This window comes from Letharia lupina (genome assembly GCF_014066315.1).
Source record: "Letharia lupina isolate WasteWater1 chromosome Unknown contig_12, whole genome shotgun sequence".
NCBI lineage: Eukaryota > Fungi > Ascomycota > Lecanoromycetes > Lecanorales > Parmeliaceae > Letharia > Letharia lupina.
In genome coordinates, this window is record NW_023502981.1 from 1504622 (window position 1) to 1525969 (window position 21348).

At 52.0% G+C, this 21348-nt stretch overlaps 5 protein-coding genes across 5 annotated transcripts; 3 read left to right on the forward strand and 2 right to left on the reverse strand.

Annotated features, from left to right (window-relative positions):
• Positions 1 to 801: 801 nt before the first annotated feature.
• Positions 802 to 2861, forward strand: HO133_001416 (uncharacterized protein; the record flags this gene model as incomplete). The annotated part of the gene is made up of 4 exons (XM_037292346.1): positions 802 to 1755; positions 1793 to 1902; positions 2343 to 2546; positions 2636 to 2861. 4 exons carry the CDS (start codon positions 802 to 804, stop codon positions 2859 to 2861), a joined length of 1494 nt encoding a protein of 497 aa, XP_037151765.1.
• A 4926-nt stretch (positions 2862 to 7787) lies between these two features.
• On the forward strand, positions 7788 to 11498 carry HO133_001417 (uncharacterized protein; the record flags this gene model as incomplete). The annotated part of the gene is made up of 3 exons (XM_037292347.1): positions 7788 to 7896; positions 7978 to 11364; positions 11413 to 11498. 3 exons carry the CDS (start codon positions 7788 to 7790, stop codon positions 11496 to 11498), a joined length of 3582 nt encoding a protein of 1193 aa, XP_037151766.1.
• Positions 11499 to 12553: 1055 nt separating this feature from the next.
• HO133_001418 (uncharacterized protein) lies at positions 12554 to 14626 on the forward strand (the record flags this gene model as incomplete). Its single annotated transcript, XM_037292348.1, has 1 exon — positions 12554 to 14626. One exon carries the CDS (start codon positions 12554 to 12556, stop codon positions 14624 to 14626), a length of 2073 nt encoding a protein of 690 aa, XP_037151767.1.
• A 558-nt stretch (positions 14627 to 15184) lies between these two features.
• On the reverse strand, positions 15185 to 15722 carry HO133_001419 (uncharacterized protein; the record flags this gene model as incomplete). The annotated part of the gene is made up of 2 exons (XM_037292349.1): positions 15185 to 15504; positions 15542 to 15722. 2 exons carry the CDS (start codon positions 15720 to 15722, stop codon positions 15185 to 15187), a joined length of 501 nt encoding a protein of 166 aa, XP_037151768.1.
• A 2737-nt stretch (positions 15723 to 18459) lies between these two features.
• HO133_001420 (uncharacterized protein) lies at positions 18460 to 18742 on the reverse strand (the record flags this gene model as incomplete). Its single annotated transcript, XM_037292350.1, has 2 exons — positions 18460 to 18586; positions 18645 to 18742. 2 exons carry the CDS (start codon positions 18740 to 18742, stop codon positions 18460 to 18462), a joined length of 225 nt encoding a protein of 74 aa, XP_037151769.1.
• Positions 18743 to 21348: the final 2606 nt, after the last annotated feature.

Below are 21348 nucleotides of genomic sequence, written 5' to 3' on the forward strand. Positions count from 1 at the left end.
TGCCTTGACATGGGCCACACCACTCTCTTGTCACCCAGCTATTCTGGCTGACTCCTCCAGTCCATTTTGTCATTCGTCTCCACACTTGAGGCAGCGACTTCTCCACGGGCAATCCTGTCCCTTCATATGTGGTCCCCACTATTCGTAGTGGTTGCATACTTGCATTCGCCACTACCGCCTTGTCTACTGCCTCGTATCTACACATCCAATACCTATTCACCGTCGACCGAGACTTCTCCACTTCCCCTCCTCTGTCTGCTCCAGACAAGGCGGCGACACTGCCACGTGAAAAATGGACGCCGTTTCGGATCCTTTCGATTCGCTGCCATTCGACCCCAGTGCTCGCCTGGTTTCATTCCTGAAGCTCCGTCTCCTACGGGGCAGGAGGGCGCTGCTTCATAGCTGAAGCTTAGCTTCTCACAATCTCGCAAGGCAGTACTCGCCCGGAAGTTTTCATACCTATAAAAGGATGCGTTCTCTCCGGCGAGCGATTGCTTCTTCAGTATCTCCCTTTTTCAAGTCATCTGTACCCACCAGCTCCAAGCCTGCCAGTTTCAACCCAGCTCTTCTATCCGAGCCACCCAGTCCTCGTCGCCGAAGCCAGAACCTTCGCTGTCCCTACATCTGCATCTTCCGTCCCGCAGCCCGTCCTCCTTCCACTCAGCAGATACAGCCGGTTCTGTATCTATCCCGCAAACAGTGTCGGCCTCTATTCCGTTCAACCCTTCCTCACCACTGCACTTCCGATCTCGAATCCCCTCGACCCCACGGCCTTCCGCACCCTTCAAAGACCCCGCAGCCATGCCCTCGACCCCCAACGGCCTGGGCCGTTTCGAAAACCCCCTGCGTTACATCGCCGGGAAGAAACGACCGGACAAGGCCGACAAGCCGGGCGGCGGCGCACAGGAGAAGAATAAGGAAGGCGAGAAGTTGAAGCCGAAGCCGAAGCAAGGCGGGAAGGGCGAAGGTGGCCGGAAGGTGATCGTCCGTAGCAGCCGTGGGTACGATGTGAAGAGACTTCCGCAGAAAGACGGTGGATGTGGTGGAGGGAGGGAGGGGGGAGGGGGTGCCGGTAAGGGTGCGAAGGATAGACCTCGGGGTTCCGGTCGCGTTGGAAGCGGTGGGCGTGGTGAGGGTGGAGGGGCGGGGAGTGTGCGGAGGGGTGGTGGTGATGGAGGTGGGGGTGATGGTGGAGGAGATGGGCGTGGAGGGGATGCTGGTGGGGAGGGTGCTGGTGGAGGGGATGCTGGTGGAGGGGATGCTGGTGGAGAGGATGCTGGTGGGGAGGATGCTGGTGGAGGGGATACTCGTGCAGAGGATGCTGGTGCAGAGGTTGCTGGTGGAGAAGATGCTGGTGCACAGGATACTCGTGCAGAGGTTGCTGGTGCAGAGGTTGCTGGTGCAGAGGTTGCTGGTGCAGAGGTTGCTGGTGGAGAAGATGCTGGTGCACAGGAGGCTGGTGGAGGGGATGCTGGTGGAGAAGAGGCTGATGGACAAGATGCTGGTGGAGAAGATGCTGGTGCACAGGATAATCGTGGGGAGGATGCTGGTGCACAGGATGATGGTGGGGAAGATGCTGGTGGGGGAGATGCTGGTGAACCGGATGCTGGTGGACAGGATAATCATGGGGAGGATGTCGATGGACAGGATGCTGGTGGGGAGGATACTCATGCAGAGGATACTGGCGGAGAGGACACTGATGGGGAGAATACTCTTGTGGGGGATGATGGCGGAGAGGATGCTCGTGGAGAAATCGTCTGAGTGGATATGGTGGTTCGAAAAGGAGGTATAGAGTAGTCTAGCGATGAGCACGCACGTTCCTCTGCCAATAGCAGCCCCTTCGCCACCGCAGCCCGCGTCAGGAGAGGACATGAACAAGCAGAGACGGGATCGGGTGGTAGTGTTGGTGTGCCGATGAGCGCTGTTTCCATTCTGGAATAAGATCACGGCATGCTCCCAACAGGTTATCTGTTTATCAATAGCACCAAGCAGTCCTTATTCATGTACTTTCCTTTGAGGTATCACCTATCTTCTCGGTATTCCTGGCTAATGGAAGGGAATCTTCCCCCGTGCCATCTCCCCGGCCTGCTGGACCAATCGAAGCAAGTCCGCCCCTCGGCACCTGGACTCTCGGACCTTCAAAACCCTTGCCGGCCTTTGTATCACCATGGATGCCGCCAAATCCTAGGCTTCTCCATGCTCCAGCGTCCTACCTTCGTGCTCTATCTCTCAACTAGCAACCTTGCGTCATCTGCCGTGTAACGTTCAAGCCTTCACAATTCATCATCCACCAAACTTCTACCATCCGCCCTTCGCTATCCGTCCACAGTTCATCGACGCAGAATACCTGGCCGCAGAGCGGACACGGACAGTGAAGAAGGCAACGCAAAGGAAGAAAGCAGAGAGGGAGAAGACGAAGAAGGTGAAGCAAATGAACATCATCAGGAGGATTGCGAAGACGAAAAAGGTGAAGCAAATGAGATAGATGAAGAAGACGAAGAATGCGACGTGACTTACAACGCAACGTGTGTGGTGGTTGTGAAAAGGTATGTCCCTGGTCGCAGTCCACAAGGATGCATTGCTGACAGTTAAATGCCACTTACGGACTCTGCCACAAGTGCATGCGTTGTTCAAGCTTCGATTACCGCTCAGCATGCGTCAAGAAAGCCTCAAAGACCCACCTACGACACCGGTTCGAAACGCTCTATGAGCCAGAGTCTCATATCTCTGCCAAGTCGGAGGTGATGAACGTGGCAGCAGAAGCTATGGTCACGATGATTGAAGAACAGACCGCTCAGAACGAGTATCAGCCATCATACCATACAATGTTCGTTGACGACTTGCTCGGGTGGTGCGGATAGGAGACGCTAACGGTCACATCAGACCCAAAGGACGTAAAGCAAGTGAGTTCTTAGGACTTCTTGAGATACGAGAATACGTACCAGACAGTCCCCACGAACGTTTTCATCGACCAATGCACAGGGGATTTGGTGATGGAAGAGAAGGGCCATGGAGAGGGATGTCACCTGGGCCGTCGCACACTGTCATCAACGCAAGTTATATGAGAAGATTAGATTCGGATCATGAGCTGCCTGAAGAACTCAAAGCTCGTCTCCACCATCAGGAACAACAAGGACACCTTGATCCAGCACGTTACGGATGAAGAAATGGTTGACGAGGATCGAGACCTCTAGACCCGTGGACGAGGGAACGGTCAAAGCGGACCGATAGCGGAGGAGGCTGAGCATGAAGAAGGAGGGGGGAGGGGAGCGGAGGGGAGACAATGGGGAGTGAGCATGATCAGGAACCCGATGCCTGAGCTGAGCAGTATGAAAGACAGACTCGGGCGATGTTGCACCCGCTTCACGAACCTATCTCCGCTGACACCCAGGAAACATGACTCCCTCCAGAGGCCCGCCGCACCCAGGCCTCCGAGGCGCGGATTTTAGAGTGGGAGGAAAAGGCGCCGATGCAAACATAGTTGTCGGACACGGAGCCCCAATTCCTCCATCTCGGGCAGGTTTTCCAGGCGGCGGAGGTGGTGCGGATGTTCGCGCGGATGGAGGGACAGCTGTTAGCGGAGGAGGATGACGAGCTGGTCGGGGTGGTGGAAGCGATGGTGACGGCGGAGATGACTGATGCTGTCTATGTGCGGAAGACTTCTTCGGTCTGTGGGTGGGGGGGTTCTGGTTGCATGCCTGGATGTGCGGGGGGGAGGCTGGTGGGGTCTTGGTGGTTTGGAGGATAGCTTGATTAATGCTCCGAGTTGAAGGCGAAAGAATTTCATGTAGATCGGAAGTTCAATGAGCGTTGAAAGCCAACATGTTCTACATACATGGGTGCGGTTTGCGGACTGTGCAGAACACGCTGTCACCTCCACTGACGGGTTTCTCTGGGATTCGCTGCCAGAGTACTTTTGAGATACTGCTGGCGAGAAAAGAAACGGGGCAATATTTTCCCTACGGTCTGTGTCTATTCGACATCCAGCTTTAAGTATGTGGTTACTTTAGGAGCGCCAGAAGTTTGACTATGTTTTGTCGTTCCCATCAGTCCATGACCATAAATTGAGTATGGACCACATCTAACATGATGAGAGAAGAGAAATCTGCCCAACACTGCCGACAGGATTAGCTAGTCGACCGATGACGAGCGGAAAGGTTCAATTGGCGGAAAGGTACAAAACAGATTCATTAGGAATTGCACTATGGCTTTCTTCCGCGCTGAATGTTACCTACTCTGTTCGACTCGTGTTGGCCACAGTGGACTTCATTTCTCCAAGTACTGGCTGATAATCGTCGCTGAGCACATGTCTCCTATTGGTCATAAGTTTCTTCTGATATTGGGATATGGCACGTTGTAGAGCCAGCTTTTGGCTTTGAATTTGTTCCAGTCTCTCAATTTCCCCCATTGGCTCGCTTTGCCTTCCTTTCCGATAAGATCCCTCTTTTTAAGGCCGGCGCTTAACAGCCCACCTTTCTCGCGCGAAGTGGGATGTGAGGACAACGCAAGTTCGAAGCCAACGCAATGCATATGCAGCATCCTACATCACCTTGCAGAAGACTCGTCGCTGCTTCGGTCAACGTGCTTCTCGCACACGGAAAATGAGTGGGTCGAAAGGACCACACAATCCTTTGGAGACTTCTAGAAGCCGTAGTAGGGCCGTGTGCTGCATCAACGATTGAGCATTGGGCTGCTGGGCTAGAGAGCGTCTCCCTTTTGCCATTCTGGTCTCTGTATCCCGCTCCAGGAGATGCATAAATTCCGCTTTGACCTTCCGTTCATAAAGGCGTGGGAAGATGGCAACGGCTCTCGATTGGTTCGTGCCGGCTTATCCTGTCCTTGCGGATGCGCTGTCCTGGATATTGTTATATCGACTTGGTCGCCGCTGCTGCTCGCCCGTTAGATCTCGCAGCTGCGTTAAAGCCCGAGGATTTGGAAGCCCGGGAACCCGGCCCAAGCCATCTTTGACCGAGAGTCACTGTGAAGGTAGTGGGATCTTCGGAGTGTCTGCCTCGTCAGAACATTGTATTTGGGCTCGCCTTCCGCCAACGTCATTTCGTAGAGAATGTCATTCGGCCGAGTTCTAGAGCAGTGGCTGGAGCTGGAGACTGGAGACTGGATACTTCAAGGGTTCTGTCCAACATTGGTAGCTTCGGACGATGTCCGATTAACTTTTGGGTGGTCAGCGGGTGTGGAAAATGAGAATATGAGCTAGGAGAAAAAGGTAGCGAACCATAAGAACTTGTTTCATAGTCATGTGGTGTCTTTCTTGAACTCACGTAAGCTGATCACACATCTTGACTTCGAATGTTGACTGGGCAGGGGGTTGCCATTCTCTTTGAGCGACGGGCATGCTGAGCCTCGAGGCCGAAGGATCTTCCACCGGGGCCCAGATGATTTTCCAACGGAGCTGGTCCCGTTACTAAATTTCCACCATTCATTCTTGAACATCTCTTTAGCTCGTTATTCGGCCATTCACGATCAGCACAGCGCCAAGCACAGCAAGTCATCTGTATGGTCCAATTTCAGCGTGTCGGCTCGTTTCCACCTTCCGGTAGGGGGTTGTGAATTGCGAGTTGCTCTGTAGCCTCTAGGCGCAAATCTAGTACCTAGTACAGAAGATACAAGGATAGTGGTACCTAGTACATGGATAGTGGTACCTAGTACATGGATAGTGGTACCTAGTACACGGCCAGGTGCCAAAGCTTTTTTGCTAGTAGGCGGGTACGGCATGCAAGACATGAAATGGTCCTCCAAGCAAAGACGCCGCTAGACCCCGGATTTTGATCATATCGGGCTAGAGTTGTCTGAGAGGGAGAAGCAGAAAGCAGCAGCAGCAAGCAGTAGTGACACTCCCGGACCTGAAAACCGTTTGCATCGTATGGTTCGCCACGAGGTGCCAGACCCAGCGTTACGCTTGAACGTGATGGTTGGTAATAGTATTACCTATTCTCTCCACGGGGCCGACTGCCACGTTAGTCAGAGATGGTCACGAGATGACTTGCTTCTCCCCTTTTTCCCATGAGAATACAAATGAATTGGAAAGAAGTGGGAAGTAGGTACGGCTTCCATGAGATTTGCAGTGGGTGAAGAATAATAAAAAATACTTAGTGAATAATAATGATAGTAAAGAATGGGCTGAAAAATTCAATGCGCTGATCGAATTGAAAATGCCATACCGCGAACTCTCTTCCCGAGATGTGTCGGTGCATTTCCCGTCTTTTTTTGAATGATGGGAAAGAACAGCCCTTTGCCGCTGCTTTTTCGCCTGAACTTCTTCACTATTTTTATTTTAGCTCGCCACCAAGACGGCCGTTCAACCCTGGTTCCTTGGCCAGCTCAGATCACGAGCTGATCCTTGTGCCTTCGTGGTCTAGTCCCGCATGCACAGAATAATGCTCGTAAGCCTCTTATTGTGTGAAGATGGGATCACCCATGCCTCACCCATGCTTCACCCATGCTCTGATGAAAGTACTCTTGCATAACTGATAAAGTGTTTTGGGTGCGAGGGTCTGATCTAAAGGCTCGCTTGCAACGCGGTTCCACTTCTTTTTTTGGCTTCACAGGGCTCACAGAGCTTCTATGCATCCCCCGGATCTTGGGGTATCGGTATACCCTTCCTTTTGCCTGATTTCCCTCAGTTCCTGTCTGTCTGTACCTAAACTCAGGAACCATTGATCGCACACATGTACAACGCCAGAAGTTGAACATCCCAACTCACTAAAATATTGGTGGCCAGAGCCAGTCTCTGCCACTTGCGCATGACGGTCGATCAACACCAGGCTACGTCCAGCATCGGCCTTTGCCTCCTTCTCGCCAATCAGCTGCCTGCGGTAAAGAACCGCCTTCGTGACGTCGGATTGCCGTCCGTAGGTATTCTTTCAACACTTCTCTGTCTTCACACTTCCTCGGAAGATCCAATTGATTGATCGCAGTACAATAATACACCTTCACATGCTCTCGCAACACTAAGCATGCTTCATGATTCTTGACATTTTGGACAACCGCTTGGTCGCCGTCATCCCAACCGCCATCCAAACCGCCATCCAAACCGCCATCCAAACCGCCATCCAAACCGCCATCCAAACCGCCATCCAAAACAAACAGCCTCGGCGCCCTCAAACACACGCGCCCCCACGGCCTGTGGAAGAAAAGAAACGATTTCAGATTATACTACCAGCAAATCTTCCCAGTACGGTTCGGTCGGCGTCCGACTTCGCCCCCCAGACCATCACTTGCACTCCACAGACCTGAAACACCGTTCGGCAAGCCGAGCGCTTCAAAGTAGGCTGGAGTCTACGACGTTCAACACTGTGCATACCACACCACCGCCAATCGCACGTACATACAATACTCCAAACCTTTCCCAGCGGCCAGGAGCAGCTTGCTTTCTTCATTGCGAAGTTGCAATTTGGATGACGGCTGGCTGCATCTGCACGATACCGTTTATCCGCCTGGGTCTTCAGTGATAGGGTAGGCGAACAGACTCGACGTCTACTCTCCATTGCCTCTACATGATTCGTATGCTAATCGAAGACTCAACGCTAGTGCCCGTTGCAATCTCGTCATTGCCCATTTCATCCCATTCCGCGTTCAATCGGTGCCACATATTGAGAATTTGGCTCTACAGCCATTGTTATTATATTCTTTCTCCCAACGAGCCGAAGGATTAGGTCTTTGCGGACGGTGGACTCGTAAAAGACGAGCATAGACTTCTATTTCTGGAGAAGGAGTCAGTCCAGTCGTTCCTGGCGGCATTTTGATCTGTCATGAAATCGCTCTCGGATATGTCAGCAGCCCTTGAATCGAATACAATCGCGCCTTCGACCAGCATTGACGCTTCTGGTGGGGTCACAAGTGCCGATAGCAGCAGTCATGCCAGCGGACAAGGCATTGGTATGTCCTGACCACCGCACTCCATATCTACACTGTTGTTCCCAATGAAAGATAGCAGCTTTGGTACTGATTAGGTCATAGCTCGCCCGCATGCGAAGTCCTTGAATAGCGGACAGAATGCAAACCCCAACTTCCCCCCTCCGAAGACGGATAAGCCCAGACCTCATGTTTGTGCTACTTGTACCCGGTCCTTTGCACGTCTCGAGCATTTGAAGCGGCATGAACGTTCTCACACGAAAGAGAAACCTTTCGCTTGTCCGGAGTGCACCAGATGCTTTGCTAGGCGGGACCTACTTTTAAGGCATCAGCAGAAGCTGCACTTGACGGCCTTGCCGCCATCAAGGCAAAGAGGCGCAAGGCGAGAGAGTACTAGTAGCGCAGCTCCGGGAGGCTCTACAAGGGTTCGTAAAAACTCAATGGCGAACAATGCTTCTGGAACCACAGGAGCTAGCGCCATGCGCCCAAGAGCGAATACCATAAGCCATGTAGACGGCCCGACTCTGGGACTGCTTGCGGCCGCAAATTCGTCCGCCTCCAGGCATGAAGCCATAGGCCTTGGCCTTGGTCACCATGGCGGGATAAATGGATTTTCGCATGGACTCCCAGGTGTTGGCACCTACCCCCTGCGAGGGATGTCATCAGCGACTGGACATCATGGCAATTCCCATGTGCTACCAAAGCTCGAGACAAAGCACCAGGGTATCGACATTGGTGCAAGCTTACGTACCGCTCCACCATTCGGAGGGTTTGGTGGTGACATTGATATGGACAGTATCTTGTATGGACCCGGAACGACTGTGAATCCAGCACAGCTACACTTTTCCAATTCTCCGCAAAATCTTGCTTTCGACATGGCGCATTCACCGTATCATCAAGGGTTTTCAGGTGTCCACTCAGCTCAACCCGTGATGGACAATGATGGACACTTTACCTGGATGAACAATTTTGACCATCAGATGTCATTCCACGAATACAACGAGCAGGCTATAGATGGATCCTCACCATCCGCAATTAGCACCGGTAGCCCTGATGGTATGAATGAGGTCATGCTTGATGGATCAAACAATTCGATGAGCGCGTCGGGAGCATGGCCGAATGCTTCAATGTCTCAAGCGGCCTTTCCACCGGCCTTTTCTATGGACCTATCGGCGCAGCCGTTTCCTGATCTGTGTCCCCCAAGCCAATTGTCTCCGAAATCTCTGAACACAAACATGGGGAATGGCGATCAGTATTTCTCCTCTCCCCCACCTTTGAGTTCCCAGACCCCAATATCCTTACTACCTGGATTGAGCCACCATTATTTTCATCCGTCCATGAATAATAGTTCGGATACTCCCAGCAATTCCGCAGCATCTATTAGCAGCAGCAATCGACAAAGCTCTGTGACCTCTGTTTCTACGGACTCCATTACTGACGCAACTCGGCAAGCTCTTCTAACAAGTCTCTCGCAGCCATCCATGTTCAGGCAACGGAAGACTTCTCATCCCCAGGTATCCTCACCTCTGTCTCCTGTATTTTCTTCCGGGTCTAGAAGCATAAGCAGCATTCCGCTTCCGAGCACTTACGATCTCCAACGTTATGTAGCTGCCTACATTCAGTACTTTCACCCTCATCTACCGTTCTTGCATATCCCGTCTTTATCTTTCGACTCTCCAGCATTTACCAGCAGCCTTCGAGCTTCCAGTGGACACTTCGCTTGCGGTCAATCAAGCATTGCAGGAGGAGGGGGCTCCCTTATTCTTGCTATGGCCGCTATTGGGGCTCTGTACGAATACGATCTGAGCGCTTCGAAAGAGCTCTTTGAGATGGCCAAGAAGATGATACATTTGTATCTGGAGGAGCGGCGCAAGGCAGATATGTCGGCAGCCCTCAATGGAAACCATGGCTCAAATGAGAGCTATGCTCAAAACACTCCATTATGGCTCGTACAGGCTATGCTGCTTAATGTCATTTATGGTCACAACTGTGGAGATAAGACTGCTGCAGGCATCGCAAGTACGCATTGTGCCGCCCTTGTCAGTCTAGCTCGAGCAGCTGAGCTTACAAAACCGGTGCCGGGGTTTCGCTCTGCACATGGGACTAAACCACACATCAAGCAAGAAGACGCACAGATGGGTGGTGACGAGTGGAATGGTGCTGGATCTTACAGCATACTCGATGCTCAAAATGAATGGCACTACTGGAAGCTGGGCGAAGAGTGCAAGCGAACACTATACGCTGTCTTCATCTTATCAAGCCTTCTAGTCTCTGCTTACAACCATGCTCCAGCTTTGATGAACTCGGAGATTGGGCTCGATTTACCTTGTGATGAAGGTCTTTGGGCTGCCGACTCTGCCGAAACTTGGCACTCGCTCGGGGGTGCTACGTCAGATCAGAGATCACTGTCCTTTGCTTCTGCACTTAGCTCTTTGTTGACAGCAAGCCAGCGTTCGCAGCAGGGGCGTCACGGCGTGCGACAGGCATGTGACCCGCCCAACATGAAATTCGAAGATCTTCCAGAAAGCGACATCCGACCAAGCACTTTCGGCTGCCTCATCCTGATCAACGCTCTCCACAACTATATTTGGGAGACGCGGCAGAGGCACATGGGACGACAGTGGACACCAGTGGAGACTCAAGCAATGCATGATCGTATCAAGCCTGCTCTGAAAGCATGGCAAGCAGCGTGGTCGTGCAACCCGGAGCACAGTATTGAAAGGCCCAATCCCTTCGGTGCAAGCTCGCTCTCAGCTGACTGCATACCGTTGTTGGACCTCGCATACGTTCGGTTGTACGTGAACCTCGGACGTTCGAAGGAGGCTTTCTTCAGACGTGACTTTGATACTATGGCGGATGAATTAGGTTGTGGCAATGAATTTGTCCAACACGCCGGTCACTCGCCTCGCTCCAGCACCCCCAGCGGCGAATCAGATGCTGTCTCCAGTACCACAAGTAGCTCTCCCAGCATGACATCCTCTCATATCAAGCTTGAGGGCTTCGCCTATGTAGACGTTACAGCATCAGAGAATCCACCCAATGGTCGATCTGGAGAATGCACCACGAGGGAAAAGCAGCTGTTTCTTGCAGCAGAGTTAGCGGTCAACGCTTTGATCATGGCCAATAAGCTCGGTGTCACCTTCGCAGACTTCAGTTCCAGAGAGCTTCCCCTACAATCAGCGTTGTGCGCTTTTGACTGCGCCCAAGTCCTTGCTGAGTGGGTCTCAACGGTCCAAGAGCGAGTAGGTCGTTATTTGGGCATACTCGGTAGAGATAACATAGACTTTACCGAGGTTCCAGGCATCATGTTAATGGGGGATAAAGATCTTGGGATTTTAGAGAAGATCAACGAAGTCCTTACTAGCGCAGAGACGAAGCTGGCAGACAGCCGGCCAATAGCAGCAGACATGCTGAAGATGGAGGACTGCGGGTATGGCAGCAAGATTCTGCTGGTCCATGCTCGCATGTTTGAGAAAGCTGCCGTTTGGCCTGGTAAGTCGATTGCTTGCTCAGTATACTAAGCATTGCTAACATCGACAGTCACCCGAGAGATGTCCCAGTCGCTGCGCATACAAGCCGCACATATCAAAGAAAGAGAAGAAGCCTCGATCAACCCTTCGACGTAAATACACATCCATTGCCAGGAATCTCGGATACATACACACGACATCATGGCGTTACGAGCATGATTTATCCTGTCGCTACGATACCCCAAGGAACCTGTACATACTACAGCATCGAAAAGCACTGAGTCGAAGATAACGGCCAACGCCCGTCCGTCACGGTTTACCATTCATGTACAGAATTGTTACAAAAATTGCACTTCTTTCCTTTGCCGATTGCCGGCTTACAGCCATTGTTTGCCTCATCTCATGCATGTTGCAAAAATGATGCATTCACGAGTCACGATTCCATGGGTCTTCTACTTGCAACGAACCTATCGTGCGACCTTTTAGGGAGGGTGGTTTAGGGAGGATGGTTTTAGGGAGGGTGGTTTGGGGAGGATGGTTTTAGGGAGGATGGTTTTAGGGAGGATGGTTTTGAGGAATAACCTGGAGTACTGTGAATACTGCCGGGTAGCATTTAGGGAAAAGCAAGAGTACATACCCTGTCCATCAAGGAAGTTGTCGCCGGTGCTGCACGGCAATGATTATTCATTTCGACAATATGTATGATGCTGTTTTTCAGAAATGAGATTATGTACCAGAAACCAATATAACCCGCAGGAGTGCCGCGTCTATTTATGTTATTCTGAGTCTTGGAAATGTATAGGTAGGTACCTTAGAACAATGTTGTACTGTTGTAGTATAGGCGAAAGCTTTGGTTGTGAGCCAACTTTTAGTGTAAGGGCCAATGAGGATCTCAAAGCTTGGAACGGGGCAACGTTTATTCTCTCACTCACACAGTAGTAATACGCTGTCTCATATCAATATACTACAATACCTCCAAGTTCCCATGATGGTGACAAGGCAATTAGCGGCTAACAATATGCACGAAGGAATATCAAGCTGTAGCACAGCCTCCACTGTCGCTAAGCTCTGGAAAGTACCATAAGTAACCGCATAAGATCCTGCCAAGACATGTCTCTCCCCAGCCCATCCACTCCTTCCCCTTCGCTACTTAACCAGAGCAGACTTCATTCTTTTCAAGCATACTTGATCCTATGTTACACTCACACACAATGGCTGAACAGAGCCAAACAAACTCTATCCAGGCCCGCATTGCCGCTCTGAACCTGGGTCAAGTTGGCAGGGCACCAATCACCGCCTATGCTTCAAAAGACGACATTCCGCCAGAGTATACTCAGACGAGACCTCAAATAGAGCAAAGAAGTCATTCTATAAGCGTGCCTCAAACTTCAGCATCCAACGCGCTGTCGAGCAATGGCATTGGCAACGAGCCCAACGGGCCAAGAAGACACGGCGTACTACCACCCCCTACGAATATCATTCGAACAGGTCAAAGGGTCTCGCAGCCTGCAAAGCCTGTACCGGCGCCTCCTCCAAGGTTACCCGAGAGGAAAATGTCTACACAACCTTCACCTGCACTGCCACCCAGGAGACCATCTGAGAACTTGCAACTGAGCAGGAAGGCTTCAAATGAGTCAATCTCTTCGACCTTCTCAAACATCTCCACAATGTCTGCTCTGTCCAACGGAACGGCCAAGACTGTGCATTCGAGGACACCTTCTATGGACGGAAGCCGAGTCAAAGCACCGGTCTTCGATCCTTCGACTTTACCACCGTTGCCCCCCAAGCGGACAAAGGATGATGTGGAGAAAAGATATCAGGATATTGAGAAGTCAAAGGCCTTCCCAGGGTACAAGGATGTGGAGAGGGCTAGGATGCCATTGGTGGGCACTAAGTCGACATCCAGCGTCGCAACTGTGGAGATAAAGCCTCCGCCGATTACGCCATCGCTTCCTCCAAGACCCGCACGGCCAGCGTCGGGCACGGCTACCACGCGAGTTTCGCCAGAGCGACCACCTCCTATGCCAGCCAGGTCTGCTCTTTCCTATGGTATGAACAAGCCCCAAGCCCAAGCACCAACCGATGGAGCCAACGGCAGAGCAACAAGTCCGGGGCCGGCTAAGCCCGGAGCACCACCGCCTGTTCCTCTCACATCTCGCCCCGATATCACAAAACTCCATTCCACAAATCCCAAGGCTCAGCCCCAAATACCTACTTCCGCACTCTCCTGCCTCCTCTGCCGCGATTTCTCCGCCCCAGACGCCCACGCTGCCAAGTTCCCCCGGGAATCCGTTCCCTCTCTCGATTGGATAGCCACCCAACTCACCGCTCCCTTCTCGTCTCCTACAGACCAAGCCCGCGCAATCTTCACTTGGCTCCACCATAATATATCCTACGATGTCGAAGCCTTCTTCAACAATCGTGTCCAACCGTCCACCCCTGCTTCGACCCTCATGAGTGGGCTTGCCGTCTGCGAAGGCTATGCTGGCCTCTTTACTGCCATAGCTACAACGGCTGGTCTCGAATCTGTCGTCGTCGGCGGCCACGGCAAAGGATTCGGTTTCTCTGCCCTACCTCCGGGCGCACCATTACCCGCGGAATACTCTACGCATGCCTGGAATGCTGTTAAGATCGATAACGGAGAGTGGAAGCTCATCGACTGCTGTTGGGGTGCGGGTAACGTCAATGGGAAGGGCCAGCCTTATAACAAGCATTTCTCGCCGCGCTTTTTCACGATGTCGAATGATGAGTTCGGGCTACGGCACTTCCCCACCAACAAATCGCAATTCTTCCGCTCGGGTGGTAGGAGAGTGAGTTGGGAAGAATACATAATTGGTGATACGGGTGGAGCGTTGCTGCAGGTCTACTCCGGCGTTGCGGAGAAAGAGGGCATTAGCGAAACGACCTTCCTGCCAAAATATCTCAAACTACCTGTCCGACCCTCCGCACACGCTGGGCCAACTGTCCGCTTCCAGTTTTCGCGCATCTGTGAACATTGGGATCCCGTACGCAACGGCGCAGGGAAACCATATGTCTTCATCCTAGCGATCCACGGTATTGATGGGAGAGAGGATGACTTTGTTCCCTTTGACACTAACGGGATGTTTTGGTGGGCGGACGTTGTGCCGCAGAAGCTGGGAGCGCCGGGGCAGAGGGTCAGTGCCTATACGGTTGAGACGCTGAATGGCCAGAGTGGCAGGGGTCTGAGTGTGGGGGAGTACAGGTTGAAGAAGGGAAGGGTGGGGATGAGCTTTGGGGGGTTGGCTATGTGGGAGCTGGCTTAGTAGGTCAAGGGGAAGGACAACCGTAATGCTTGGCTGTAAGTAACGATCTGGCGTACTGCGTTGAGGTCAGGCTTCATGATGACACGGCAGCGAAACCCTAGATAGCCTTGGGTGCTTGGAACAGAAGCCATCGGCAATGTGTACATGTTGGGCAGAAAGCCATTCTACTTGATAGATGGCCAGCTGTGACACAATCTCACTGACGCAACCCTCCGCTTTCACCTCCTGCGCCTGCACATCTGTATCACTCCCACTCCGCCCTCCCCCTTTCCGCGCAATCCCGAAACCAACCTGGGCTCGTGCTAAGAGCCTTTATTCAAAACACACAGTGACCCCAATAACTCCCCCGACATCGCCGCCATTGATGTCCGTCAAATCCAGAAGAGCGCATCCATCGTTGTCCTCGGGAAGCTGATGGGATCCTCGCCGGTCACGGTTGCCTGGGAAGCACGGTCTCGAACTCGAGCGTGAGTCCCTTGGGGCGGGCGAACCGCTCTACCCATGCTCGCTCAGAACCCCTCTTTTGCCGATATGGTGCAGATGGCTTCGGGGTCGTGGTCATCTCACGGCAATTCCGGACTGGGCCGGATGGTCGTCGGCAATGTCCTTCCTCTGCTTTACATACATGCGTGTCGGGTTGGAGCGTTCGTCCCCTCGCGTCTCGTTAACTGTGGCCTGAGCGGTCCGGATGTCTTTGCCCACCGCGTCGTTCCACAACTGAGTATCCAGAGACGCGAAGTCGGCTGCTTGGGAGCCTGGTCTCTCTCTTGCTTTCTTGGATCGCCGGTTGAGCGAGCGCGGACGATGAGATTCCCCCGCCCTCCCTTTGACACGCTCGAAGTATCCATTCTCGACGTGGAGGGTGGCAAAGGCTGGGACTGGAAGCGGGCAGAGATCGCTGCAGCTGATTTAGACGGGCGGATTCGGAGGCCGGATTGATCGGGGTTTGGACGGCTGTGGGGGATTTCGTATGTGCGCGGATTGACGGTGTAGGGGGGTTAGGTATCCGTTGGCGGGCACGTTGCGTCTCGTTTGGAGAGTTGGGAGTTGGGGAATTTTCGAACCATCCCTCTTGCGGATGTTGTGAGATGGACATGGCCACGGCGATGATCCACCGCGCTTGCTTCCTCGGAGGCTCAAGTCGCAGCAATGAGTGGGTGGTATCTTAGGCGGATTCAGGGGTTCGTATGTCTAGGGTTGTGGACTTGACTCGGGTGGTGTTGATAGAAGGTCTTTGTTGATCGAGAATGGGGGAGGTGGTCACAAGGTGGGGTTGTTTTCGATGGGAAGCCCGGTCGTGTTTGGGCGGGCCATGGGCCGCCTTTCGTTGGGGAAACGAGGTCATCGAGGACGAGGTTGTTTGTGGTTAGTTCCAGAACGGGGGACCAATGGAGAAGTGTTCTTGATTACAACACCGACTTCGGGAGCACGGTAATGAGGCGTTGGGATGGCATTTGGAGGGTTTTTCGGCTCCGGTCTCTATCAATTCTCGTTGAATGCTTTGATCACCATTGATCACTGGACTGGAAACGCAGCTGGCAAGGCCAGAAGATGGGTAAGCTGCTGAATACTCATGTCGTCAAAATATCTCTTCGCCCTTCCCAAGAGCTCTTGTTAGCAGCTCTATCCCCAAGTCAGTCGCAGTGAGTTCGGTGAGTACACTTTGTACAGTATCCCCGTCATCCGACACAGCATTCGCGGACTTGGTGGTCTGATTCCCTGGTTTCGAAAAGGTCTGGCGGTATTCAGTCGATGGAAATCCCCGAGATCTGCTACCGCACCTTCTGGGGAGCAAAGAGACGCCGACGGGCGTAGTACGCAACTGGTGGACATCGATCGGCCCTCCTGCCCTCCATCTTCCCAGAACCGAAGTCTCCTTCGCCATTTCCAGTACCGAGCCTGAGGCAATCTCGATCCTGAACCGTGGACGAGGTAGATAGGCATCGTGGAAGAGCGCTTCCTGCTTGTGATTGCGGTTGCCAAGTTTCTGGACGAAAGATGTGCGGTTGTCGATCAGGCTCTCGTTTCGTCTGCGAGAGCTGGGATGATCTCATTTCCCTAAACAGGGAGGGGCTTCCATTGGCAATTTCCAACCTGGGAGAAAACGCGAATAAAGCCAGTGCTTCTGGACGCTCGTCGAAGTCGACTCCTGGCTCTTGAGAATGCAAGCGTAAAGGAGCCGCTGGGGCAATGTACTGGTACGGTGGTCTTTTCTGGTAATCGTCCAGCCATTGTCAGTGTTCTGTTGAGCGAGGAGCTTCTTTTCTCCCTTCTCTGGGTTAGCGTGGCGTTGTGCTCGAAGGCTGTATGAGAGTTTTCCTTGGTAGGACCTGGAGATTGGATTCGACTCTCGGCTTGTGGTTGGGCCATAGTGGTAAACAGTGGTCGTCGAATCCACTGGCTCAAGGGCTTTCCCGACACTGAGGCATGGACCGGCAGACACATAGCGGTCTTCTGGATGGTTTCTTTTGATGCGAGTCGGAACGGTCCTTCCACAGAAAAGGGAGCACGCCAACGAGATTGTCTGGCTTGTTGAGCATGGCGGTGGCAGTGCGAAGGTCCTTAGCTTCAGCGTTCAACTCAGCAACGCTCTTGAACGCTTGAGTCTTGGTGGGTTCGAACTTCTAAGCCTCGTCCGCGATGAAGCGACCAAAGACGTTGAGGACATGCGAGTGAAGACCGCGCTATCATCAAAAGCGAGCTCCGCCAGAGCATCGCTGTCGTCGACAGGGTTATTGTCTTCTTGACCACGATGGGGTCGAATGTCCCGTATTCGTCGTGCCGCTCCGTCGGCAATGTTGCGCTTTCACCTTTCTTCCCAATACACGGAGCGAATAACTCGGGTTCGGGTAAATGAATGGGATAAATGTTTTCAATGTAGACAGCTCATCGGGCAGATCTCGAATGAAGCCAAGGAGATCGAGTATACTAGTGCCCAATGTTCGACTGCGTTGGCGGCCATTCCCATTGAACCTACTCCCAATAGGATAGCGGACGGTAAGGGTAGGAAAATGTGCCTGAAGCTCTGCTTTCCATACACTAGTAGTTCTGAAGCTAATGTGGGTGCAGGAGTCATAGTTGAAGCCCAAACCATAGATCTCATTGGAAGGCTTGAGGACTGCGGGGATCTCTCTCAGAAGTCTTGGTTGTGTTCTGGCTAAAAAAGACTTCGATAAGATCAAACTCTATAACTCTCTATGGAAAGAAGAAGCCTGCGAAGACGATCTCCCTAACAGGGAATGATAGGCTTCCAGTGCCAAGTCCAAATCTTGGAGAAAAGACAGTATGCTAAGTGCTTCCGGACGCCGTGTGATCTTTCCTGGAATCCCGGACTCGGAGGAGGTGACAAGTGCTGGAAAGAGGTTGAATGCTGAGTCCCCCCCACGGTTCGATATTCGCCCAATACGATCTCCTGTACAGGGATCGGCAGACATCCAATGCCGCGTCTCGGTCTTGGAGATGTGGAATGCTGAATACTTCCAGACACCGTATGACCCGGACCCAGATTCCAGACCCGTAGGCGGCGACAATTGCTTGAGAATAGTTGAGCGGTGACTCCCCGATGCCGAAGTCGTTGGGTATACACCAGATACGAGCGCCCGAGTATCAGCAAGTTTTCCGGTGCCAGTTCTGAACCTTGGATGAAATTAGAACGCTAAGAGCTGCCGGAGGCTGTGTGGTCCGTTTGAAGATCCGGACTCGAAGGATATGGGGAGTGCTGAACGACAGTGCACCGTCAGTATACCTTTCCCGCAATGCTTCTGCCACAGTTCATCTTACCCAGTCACATGTTCCCTCTTTCGTCCTTTTCCTTCTCGTCTCCTCCCTGCCTCCTAATCTTCGTTATTGCGCGCTAGCATCTCGCTAAACGCACGCTGCTCGTCGTCCCGTCGCTGCTGTTCTTCCTGTAGCTGTATCTCCTCTTGCAACTTCTCCCCTCCGCGAGCGAAGATTGCTTGCCTAGGGCACCGTCAGAGTGTCGTCTTCGACGGTATCTTCTCTCTGATGATTGACTTACTTCAAGACGCCCTTGCTGTCTGTCACAGGGAGCTTTCTTGGTGTCCGCAGCACTTTTCGCGGCTCTTGCGATGACCTGTGGGTTTCGCTGGACTCCATCGTGGCGAGTGAGTGGGTTGGTTACTTGTTGTGAGGTAGCGCGGATGAGGATGTAGATGAGGATGAAAGCTGTACAGACAGGAGTGTGGGTGGAAGGGGTGGCTGATGGGAGTTGATGATGAGGGATGTTGATTTGTGTTGTGCCATGGTGACTGAAGAATGAAAATTTGAAATGGGAGGGTTGCTTAGTCGTTCGCTTAGTCGTTGGGGGAGAGGAAGGGGCAGTCATTTGAAGAAGCTGCTTAGTCGTCCAAGGAAGAAGAAGGAGTAGGCAATTTCAGAGTCTTTGCTTAGTCGCTAGCTTCAGAATGATATGACAGTGATTCACAGGTGAAGACAACCCAATCCGGCAGAGCCCACTATAGTCAGATTTTATGTATAGACACTGACAGATTTCTATCACGCAGCCGGAACCAAGATCTGATACTATTCACAATCCTCGTTGTGGAGCTCCGCACGAAGAAAGAGGAAAGGAGGAAGCACCAAAGCTGACTATGAAGAAAGTAACTTGGCCTGATAGACAAAAGATGAGGGTTCCACCAAACCGGCGAAGGTACGACTTCAAGGCTATTGCCAATAGTGCGGAGTGAGTACCAGAAAGCACAGACAAGATGCATTGAGTACGAGGGGAAAATGCCAGCGAATTGAAATGTGTCTCGAGGGGTGCCACTTGAAAATGTGCTGGAGAAGCATAGTTCGTCTAGATTTGCGATGAGACACCTCTTGGGTTCTTTGTAGCAAAAATCTCGCACTGCTGTATCGTTACGGTCTCAGAAAAAAAGGCCTTGGCTTTCATCCTCTTTCCAGTGACTTTATGATTTTCTCCTTGTAGGTTAGGTTCTCCCAATGCAAATGAATAGTCACGGACTCAGTATAACTGATTGCATTATATCCAGAGTTATGTCACGATCCTTTATAATTATATGTAAAGCGTGGGGTATGATGGTCTTCGAACAGCTAATCATATCCTAAGAAGAATACGACTCCCCCAAGGATTTCACACGTTTGGATAGTATTCCTAGATAGGACTGGCACAGCAAGATGGCCCAAGAATTCGGTTTCTTCTTTGTGATCTGTAGATCTAAACACAGTCGATGGTGATAATACCCAGCGTAGATTGGAATCTTAAACACCTGGGCTGGGTCTCAGCCTCCTAGCTAAGGCTCAATGTTTCTCACACGAAAGACTCTGCAGAGGGTTTCGGAGCTCCATGCTGGTTAGTCTGGAGAAACGTCAGCGTCGATTGAGTCCTACATTCTAGTGCAACTTATCTTGTCCGATGAGATATCATGCGTGACACGAATCCCTGGTCCCTGCAATGGCAATTCCATATCTCGAGATCCTTTGAAGCTACCCGAGCCATACGGAGAATAACGTATATACGTCCGAGCGCCAGTGAACGTTGGTGCCAGGGCCGCGGGCAGACCGTCATCGCGTCTCACAATTTTGCTCCAGATAGATCGGGAGGTAGAGGCATGATGAGCCGGCGATTGCTGTTTCGATGTTCGGTGGGCAACGAAAAGTGCGCGGAATGCAGTGATAGAGACCACGATGATTGCGACAGCGGCTTCAGCTTGAAGCCAAAATATCGCCCACGCGGAGTCAACTTGGTCATGGCTGATGTTTCCTCCAGCAACTTTGATTACCGCCGTGATTGCCGTGAAGATACTGAGGCATAGGATCCCCCAAAGTGCCAGCTTCCGACGGAGGTTTATTTTGACATTCCAGAGTAGTATCACCGGGATGGATATGACTGCTGCTTTTAGTATGCAGGGCAATGCGGATTGCGAAGGGTGAGACCTACGTAAGGCATCCGAGACAATGTCCAAGGTCGCTGTTGCTCTGAGAGTCCCGTTCTGCCTAGCAAGAGCCACGGGAGTCACGCACTCGACTAAGCAGAGATCTTATCAATATAGAAAATTCAGAACCCTGGTTGGATGCAAAACTAACCGAGTATTCTTTCATCGAAGTATGAACAAGAGATGAGATTGGAGAACATAAGGATGGGCGCGGTAGGGATGAGGAAGACAAAAATACACCACCACCAAGCTAACATTTTCTTCTGTTGTCTCAAGAGGTCCCGGAAAAAGAACAAAAAGGAAAACTTCACACTAATGATCGTAGTTCCCAACAACGTCGTGGCCGTATCTTGTAATTTCTCGCTATGAATGAGTTGGGAAACAAGGTCTGCCGGGGTAGCGCGTAGGCCAGCCTCTACATTCTCCTGCAAATAGATGTAAGGTAAATCTAAGTAAAGCATAATAGTCCCAGAGATAAAAGTGGTAATCGCGAGGAAAAAGAAGCCATCGTCAACGGTGACACCGTGTGATTTGTAGAAACGAGCCAATATACGGCCTCCTGCTACCATCACTGCTATGCCAAGGAGAAAGCCAGCTGAAACCTGTTATCGTATGAGCTTTGTTGAAAGGCTTTGAGGGTTCAAATAAAACCTGACCTGGAAGGCTTCTTGGCTGATCTTGGGAGGCTTGCTAGGCTGCGAAGAATTGCTGGACATTCTGGCTATCAAGCATTTGTATAGCTTGTGAAGACTTGTAGCTGATTCCTGGGGATAGAGACAAGGGTTAATGCTGCGAGGGATAACAGTA